The sequence below is a fragment of the Nannospalax galili genome, unplaced genomic scaffold (assembly GCF_000622305.1).
Source record: "Nannospalax galili isolate Female #2095 unplaced genomic scaffold, S.galili_v1.0 scaffold664, whole genome shotgun sequence".
NCBI classification, from domain to species: domain Eukaryota; kingdom Metazoa; phylum Chordata; class Mammalia; order Rodentia; family Spalacidae; genus Nannospalax; species Nannospalax galili.
Genome location: NW_008354274.1, coordinates 3498669 through 3507465, shown reverse-complemented (window position 1 = coordinate 3507465; position 8797 = coordinate 3498669). Strand labels below are relative to the sequence as shown.

At 48.8% G+C, this 8797-nt stretch overlaps 1 protein-coding gene across 2 annotated transcripts in view; it reads left to right on the top strand.

Annotated features, from left to right (window-relative positions):
- The first annotated feature begins 3604 nt into the window (after window positions 1–3604).
- Eif3b (eukaryotic translation initiation factor 3 subunit B) overlaps window positions 3605–8797 on the top strand; it is a 24524-nt gene continuing 19331 nt past the window's right edge. For both annotated transcript variants that reach the window (XM_008851404.2, XM_017802793.2), the window contains exon 1: window positions 3605–4115. In XM_008851404.2, the coding sequence (XP_008849626.1) occupies window positions 3680–4115 (436 nt within the window). In that variant the 5' untranslated portion in view covers window positions 3605–3679. The remainder of the gene's footprint in view (window positions 4116–8797) is intronic.

Here is an 8797-nt window from a genome sequence, read left to right as displayed (position 1 = left end):
ATGTATGTAGACTAGGCTGGCCTCAACCTCACAGAAATCCACCTGTCTCTGCCTCCTGAGTGCTGGGATTAAAGGCATGCACCACCACGCTGGCCTAATTTATTTATTTATTTTAATTTATTTTGTCTTTTTGAGACAGGATCTCCCTGTAGCCCCAGCTGGCCTGGAACTCACTATGTAGACCAGGCTGGCTTTGAATTCACAGAGATCCACCTGCCTCTGCCTCCCGAGTGCTGGGATTAAAGGCATGCACTAGCATGCCCAGCTCCTAATTTATTTATTTATTTTTTTGAGACAGGGTCTCACTGTAGTCCCAGCTGGCCTGGAACTTGCTATGTAGACCAGGCTGGCCTTGAACTCACAGATATCTGCCTGCCTCTGCCTCCCAAGTGCTGGGATTAAATGCACGTGCCACCACACCTGGCCCCTAATTTATTTTTTAATGGTGTGTGTGTGTGTGTGTGTGTGTGTGTGTGCATATGTACATACATGTGAATGCAGTACCCATAAAATCCAGAAGAGGGTGCTGGTTTCCCTGGAGGTAGAGTAATAAGCAGTTGTGAGCTGCCTGACATGGGTGCTGGGAACCAAACTTAGGTTCTATGCAAGAGCAGTACATGCTCTTAACAGCTCAGCCCCAGGTACTTGTCAGTTTTACGTGAACAGTCCTGCTCTTTTTTATCCCTTTGATCTTCAGTTAGAAATGTCAGAAGCCAGGGGCTGGAGAGATAGCTCAGTGGTTAAGGGCACTGGGTGCTTTTGCAGAGGACCTGGGTTCAATTCCCAGCACCCACGTGGTAGATAACAGCAGTCCATTACTTCAGTTCCAGATCTGGCACTCTCTTCTGACTTTCGCGAGCATTGTATGACACAGGTGTACTTACATACATGCAGGCATAACATATACATAAAAATAAAATAGTAAAATAAAGTGAAAAAGAAATGTCATAAGCCATAGGCTTCTCTATGTTTTGGGATAAAGTATGTCTTAGGACACCAGGGGTATGCCAACATTCATGAAACATGATGTGACAGTCTGCTCAACATACAGCCCTCCTGTAAGGCAAAAGTTGTTTTATGTCAAGTACACCCACATATTCTCATCTTGCCTGAATGGTATGCTGTCTCCTGGAGGGACAAAGAGCTGGCCATTAACACAAGTACAAATACCATTGTCTCGGCTCCAATCGGTCCTACAGGGTGGTGCAATAATGTCAGAAACATGTCAATTCTCATCCTAGAAGGCAAGTTCTGCCTCGTCTCTGGTTGGCACCAGGTCTCAGCTTTTCCCTTCTCTCACTCAGGAGGCAGATGCAGGTGGGTTTCTGTGAGTTTAAGGCCAGCATGGCCTACATACTGAGTTCCAGGTTAGTCAGAGCCTGGCACTCACTATATAGACCACGCTGGCCTCTATCTCAGAGATCCACCTGCCTCTGCCTCCTGAATGCCAGGTCCAAAGGCATGTGCAACCACACTTGGCTTTCCAGTCTTTATTTTTATTCGTGTGTGTGTGTGTACGCGCGTGCACGAAAGAAGACATTGGATTTCCTGGAGCTGAAGTTACAGGTAACCTGAGTGTAGGACCCAAAGTATGGTCCTCTGGAAGAGCAGCAAGTGTTTTTAACTGCTAAGCCATCTCTCCAACCTCCACCTCCTGACTTAAAGTGGAGGTTAGAGGGCAACTCTCAGGAGTCTGTAATCTACCTCCACCACGTAAGTTTCAGGAACTGAACCAGGTAGTCAGGCTCAGGGACAAGCACTCTCACACCCCTCAAAACCATCTCACCTGTCCATAACTCCTGACTTAGTAACACACCCACCAGCCCCTGGCAGTCTACCTGGACATTTTTTAAACGGTCTTTATGCTGCACAGGCTAGCAAAGAATTCTCCATTCTCCCACCTCAGTCTCCCCAGTGCAGGGATTCCAAGCCTGTGCCACTACACTCAGCTGGTACTTTTTATTTATGTAAAAAAAAAATTGGGGGGGTGGGCTGGAGAGATGGCTCAGCATTTAAGAGCACTGACTGCTCTTGCAGGGGGCCTAGGTTCGATTCCCAGCATCCACATGGTGGCTACGAACCATCCTTAACTCCAGTTCCAGGGGAATCTGAAGCCCTCTTCTCATCTCCGTGGCAATGCACAATATGGGTGCACTCACACACATGCAGGCAATACACTCATACACATAAGATAAAAATAATAAATAAAATATTAAAAACTTTTTGGGGGCATTTATTTTCACTTGAAGTGTATGAGGGTTTTGTCTGCATGTATGTATGTGCACCATGTGTGTGCAATGCCTGTGGAGGCCAAAAGAGGGCACTGAATCCTGAGATCTGGAGTTAACAGTTGTTGGCTGCCACATAGGTGCTAGGAACAGAACCCAGGTCCTTTAGAAGAGCAGCCAATGCTCTTAACTACTGATCAAAACATCTCAGAACAGGGGCAGGAAGATGGCTCAGAGGGATAATTAAGAGCACTTGTTGGAGAGGACCATGGTTCAGGCCTGGTCCACTCTCAGGGTTCCTTACAATCTTCTGTAACTCCAGCCCCTGGGGATCTGACAGCCTATTCTGGCCACCGTGGACATTGCACACACTGGCTGCAGGCAAAAACACTCATACACATAAAATAAACAAAAATTTAAAAACAAAAAAATCCCGTTAACAGCAGCAGCTCTAGAGCCCACCCCAATACAAGACACGTCGGATACTAGGGCTGACCTCTTCTGACCTCCGGAAGCATTGCACGACACGGGTGCACTAACACACATGCAGGCAGTACATTCATACACGTAAAATAAAATAAAAAAATTAAATATTTGAAAAAAGGTACTAGGGCAGAACATCTTTTCCAGTGGACCACGCCCCACCACGTGACAGCGTTCTCCCGCGTGCCAGGGCGACCGTGTCTGGCAGCTTGAACCATAGGGACCTTCGGGGGGTGGGGCGGAGGGGAGCAAGGCTAGGGTGCGGTAAATAGCGGACGGCCGTGGGGACTAAAGTCACTCACGACATGGTTTTGCATACTTTCTCCCTGTAAATCGGTCGCCTCTGGCTTTCGGCGAACTCGCCTACTTTAGGAACCTTCCGTTCTTTTGCCCAGTCAGTGGATGAGTCTAAAACTCAGGGGGGGATCTAGTCATGTCAGCCAAGCTGTTTGCCTAAGTATTAATGAGGATAGCGTAGAAAGAATCATTTTTGCAACTTGAAGTTTTATACCACTAGTTTTTGAGTCGCATGTTGTTTTTCATGCAATTCCGCGGTGTTAAAATCACTTCTGGAATCTGCTTCGTGCTCCACAGATAGTTCAGTCCGTCCTCGTAGCGCCCGCCGGGAGAGGGAGAGGAGCGACTGCCATCTTGGATGAAACCATTCGCTGTTCAACGTGGGGGGATCACATAGCTCAGCGCGGCCATTAAATGCGTAAATCAATTTTATTGGCCGGAAATGACCACCTCACGGTCGAAATACAATATTATAATTGTTGCTGGATGTTTTGTGTGTATCTGAGATTCTGTAGTATTGTTGTGAGGCATGAGGGCGTGGGTGTGTCCCCCGTGCCGCCTCTTAGTACGACCTCCCTGCTGCTCGCACATGGCTCCGCGCTAGCGGCGCGCGGTGCTTCCTGGGAGTCGGAAGCACGGCGGCCAAGCCGGGTGAGAAGCAGCGCGGGCTCATGCAGGACGCTGAGAACGTGGCGGCGCCGGAGGCGGCTGAGGAGCGGGCCGAGCCCTCGAGGCAGCAGCCGGTCTCCGAGCCGCCGCCCGAAGACGAGCCGGCGGGGCCTGGCGCGTCCGACGCGGCACGGACGGAAGAGGCCAAGGCCAGGTCGGAGCCGGAGGTGAGGGCCGAGCCGGCGGCCCCACGCGAGGAGGAGACGGCGACGAGGAGTCCGGCCGCGTCGCCCCCGCCGCAGCTGGCGGAGCGATCCTCGGTGCAGGTCGATTCCTCTGGGCCCGGGAAGGCTGAGCCCGCTGGGGAGCAGGCGGACGAGGAGGGTGGGCCCGAGGGCAGCGCGGCCGAGGCTGAGCCGCGGGCGGTGGAGAACGGCGAGGCGGACGAGCCCTCCTTCAGCGACCCCGAGGACTTCGTGGACGACGTGAGCGAGGAAGGTGAGGGGCGTGACCGTGACAGTGTCCATGGAAGTCCTCAGGGGCGTGGGGGCCCCCTGCTCTCCTCGCTCCTAAGTAGGGGAGCCCCGTCTGTGGGGCATCGGGGGTGGCGGAGGATCGGAAGTGCTGGAGCAGCCGGGGGAGAGCCAAGCGGGACATCCCGGTCTCCCGGCCGAGGACTCGAGTGCTGACCAGCCCGGACCCCTCGAGGGCCGTATGGGAGGACAGGTCGAGTATAGCCGGGTGTCTGTTTCCCTTGTAGAAGCGTATCTGCCCAGCGATGTGCAGAGCCACACATTGCCCGGCTGACCCTGTCAGGCTCCCGTCTGCAGCTTCCTCTCTTTTTGCCTCGGGTCTGTAGAGCTGACCCCTCTTTCGGTATGTTGTTTTTTAGAATTGTTGGGTGTGCAGCTGGCTTTACCTGCTCTTCTATGGTGACCGGTTTTACGGACATCATTTCTGCCTTCCGGGGACCTGGGAGCCTGGCTGCTAAAGTCATTTATTGACGACAGCTGATAGCGTGTGTTTTCAGCCCTTTTCGAATCTTCATGCCGAGAGAACAAGCGTCCATTTCTTTATTTTTTTAATATTTTGTTCATTTTTTAAAAATTTTATGTCTATGAGTGCATTGCCTACATGTAAGTGCAGCACCCGTGGAAGTCAGAAGAGGGTGTCTGATCTCCCGGAACTGGAATTACAGAGGGTTGTTAGCCACCATGTGGGTGCTGGGAACCCAACCCTGATCCTCTGCAAGAGGAGCAGCCAGTACTCTTAATCGCTGAGCCATCTCTCCAGCACCCGTTTCTTTAGGTGTTGATTTGGTTAATATCGAAATGGGGAAAAATAAGAACAGCTCAAGCTAAACTTGAATTCTCGATTCTCCTGCCTTAGTTTCCCTGATGTTGGGAGTTAAATCTAGGTGTCAGCTAGTTGTCAGTATAGTTGTCAGCTTAGAACTTTTTTTTTTTGGTCTTACTGAGACAGGGTCTCCCTGTAGCCCCTGCTGACCTGGAGCTCACTATGTAGACCAGGCTGGCCTTTTTGAACTCATAGAGATCCACCTGCCTTTGCCTCCCAAGTGCTGGGATTAAAGGTGTGTGCCACCACTGCTGGCTTAGAACATAAAGCATTCTTAAGGGGCTCCTACTTAGTGTCACTGTTATTTTACTGTTTTCTTTTGTGTGTTTGGGTTTTTTTGTTTTATTTTGATGCAGGTTCTCATGTAGCCAGACAAACCTAGAACTCATTATGTAGCTAGAACCCATCCTTCTTCCAGGATTACAGCTGTTAGCACCCTGCCTGTCTTGTTGCACTGTATTTTATTTAAGATAAAAGACATTATGTTAAGACCTACATCTTGGCTGTGAAGCTCATTTTCGAACCCTTGGTTATTTATTTGCAGTTGGAATGTTTTGTTTGAGACAGGACTTCACAGTGTATCCTGTACTGGCCTGGAACTCCTGTATAGCTCAGGCAGGTCTCATACTCATGGCAGTCCTCCTGTCTCCATTTCCTAAGTTCTGGATTGCAGGTGTGAACCACCAAACACAGGTTTTCTTCAACATTTATTTTTTAAATTGTGTGTGCAGGTGCCCGCAGAGGTCAGAGGTGTCAGAACCTCTGGAGTTATAAGTAGTTATAAGCTGCTTGACATGGGTCCTGGGAACAGAACTCTGGTCCTCCAGAAAAACAATGCATGCCCTTAACCACTGAACCATCTCTCTAGCGCCCTCCTCCCCCTTTTTAAGGCAAGGTCTCACTGAACTCAGTTTACCAATTCACTAGACTGGCTGGCCAGCAAGGATTTATTTTTTTTATTGTTGTCTTTGTCCTTTGAGGGTATGTGCACATGAGCGCAGGTGCCCGAAGGGGCCAGTAGAGGGCATCGTTGGACACCCCCCTACCCCCCAACTGGGGTTACATGCAGTTGTGAGCTGCTTCTACCTGGGTGCTGGAAACTAAACTTAGGTCCTCTGCAAGAGCAATATATGCTAAGCCATCTCTCCAGCCTAGTCTCACAGATTTTTTTTCCCCCCAAGCATTATTTGAGCTCATTTAACTCTCAGGTTATCTTCTTAACTGTGTGTGTGGCACTTATGCTTAGGTGAGCACAAAGCCAGGCACGTCACCAGGTCATCTGGGAGCCCAGTGGTCCTGATGTATATGATGATGGCTGCCATCGTGGGGGAGGACTGGCCCTGAGGAACCAGAACCCAGGCTGCCCTGCAAGGGTTAGACGAGGAGATAAGCCTCTCCTTCCCAGGAGGGTCAGTGTGGGGACTGTCTTGCCTCATGTCCTGTCTCACAAGTATGCCTCAGTCTATATCCTGTCCTGATTAATGTTTCAGTCACCTTTGGTATTTGGCTAAAGATTTGCTTTGGTTCCTCAGCTATTACTTGTGTATTTACTGTTTAGTTTTGAAAATCCTTTCTTCTTTTTCTGGAGACAGAATGGGAAGCTGAAAGCCAGAAATAAACTGACAGAAAACAAGATGTGTCTCCTCTGTTGTGGGGTGTGCATGTCATCACAGCACCAGGGAGTTCTTGGCCAGCCTGGGCTACATAGCCAGAACCTATCTCAAAAGAAAAAGTCAGTGTGGTAGGGCAAGCCTGTAAGGCAGCATTTGGTAGAGGAAGAAGTTTAAGTCTGGGCTACTACATAGGGAGAACAAAGGCAGCCTGAGCTACCTGGGACCCTGTCAGTACAGCTTTCATTCTGTAGTTACTTGTTGAAACCCTTACTGGGTATAAGCAGATTGTTACCGGATAGGTGAGTGCGTTGAGCTGGTGGGAAGGAGTCCGTGGTTTATAGAAGTTTGGCTTTGTAGTATGTCGAGTTCAGATCCAGCCTAACAAGCCATTTAATTGCACGGTGAGTGCTCTTTTGAAGTAACCCAGAGACTTGGCTGTGGTTTCTGTAGCGAAGCTGCGTGGCAGTGCTGTACGAAGGTGCTTCTCCCCCTGTCCTTTTGCACCTGGGCTTGATTTTAGCATCTTTGAACTTCCAGTGGCAGTTCCTTTTTTTTTGGCTTGTACTAGTAATTAAGCCCAGTGCCTTGAGCGTGCAAAGCAAGCACTCTACCACTGAACACCCCTCCCAACACCCCATCAATTACCTTTTTTAAAATTTTATTTTATTGAGACAGGATCTCACTATGTAGCCCTGACTAGCCTGGAACACTATGTAGGCCAGGATATCCTTGAGCTCACAGAGATCTACCTGCCCAGCCCACCAATTAACCTTAAAAATTTTCTATTTTCCCAGCACTAGGGAGGCAGAGGCAGGTGGATCTCTGCAAGATGGAAGCCAGCCCTAGTTCACATAGTGAGCTCCAGACCAGCTGAGGCTACAGGGAGACTAAAAAAAAAAAAAAAAAAAAAAAAAAAAAAAAAAAAGTGTGTGTGTGTATTTGTGAGTGTAGGTCAGAACCTGGCTCCCCTGCAAGAGAAGCAAGTGCTCTTAACCTCTGTGCTGCCTTTCTAGCCCCTATACCTGGCTTTTAATTTTACCCTCTTTAAAACTTTTAAAAATTTATTTTGGTTTTATGAGTGTCTCCATGTAAGTGAATGCATGTGTGCAGTGCCCATGGAGGCCAGAAGAGGGTGTCGGATCACCTGGAACTGGAATTAAGGACAGTTGTTAGCCACCATATAGATGCTGGGAACTGAACCCAGGGCTCTTATGGACAGTTTCAAACATATACAGAAGTAGAGAGAACTTTCTTGGCAGAGAGGGAAGATGTCTGGTTCTCAGTGTTGTTGCCCAGGGTGGATTTGAACCTGTAAGCTCAGGAGTCCTCATGCCTCAGCCTTCAGAGAAGCTGGAGTTCCAGGTATGTGCTCCCATTCATCTTAACCTTATTTTGTTGAGACAGGGTCTCTCACTGAGGCCGGAGCTTACCATTTAGGATAGACTGGCTGCCAGTGAGTCCCAAGGATCTGCCCCCACAGCACTGGGGTTGCAAGTGCACACTGCTGCTACACATGCTCCCACGCCTAGCTTTTGCGTGGGTGCTGGAGAGTGACCGCTCTGAGCAGCAAGGGCTTCACCACTGAGTATCTCCCCTTTTGCACCCTTCACTCTTGAATCAAATGGAGGAATGACAATTCTTAGACATCTGGGTATTTATTTAGCATGGTAATGGTCTTTTTTTTTTTTTTTTAAGACAGGATCACAGCTGGGTGTGGAGGCATATGCCTTTAATCCCCAGCATATGGGAGACAGAGGCAGGTGGATTTCTTTTGAGTTAAAGGCCAGCCTGATCTACATAGTAAGTTCCCAGCCAACAGGCACTATAGACCCTGTTTCAAAAAGACCAAAAAAAAAAAAAGGCAGGATCACAATCAGCTGAGAAGGAGGCCGGCCTTGCACTAGCTCTGTGGTTGAAGATGGTTTTAAACTCTGGTTCCTCCTACCTTCATCTCAGCACCTCTTGTGCTGGAATACAGGCATGAGCCACCACGCCTGGAAAAAGTTCTTGAATGTAATAAAAAGTTAAAGTGATAGTTATCAGAGTGATTCATATAACAGGCCCTTCTTTTAAAGTTTTTGTTTGTTTGCTTTTGAGAACAGTATTAGAAATTGAACCCAGGGCCACTTTTGTGTGCTAGGCAAGCACTCTATCATTGAGCTATATCCTTCCCTTTTTATTTTATTAGTTTGGTTTTTTATTGTTTTGTTT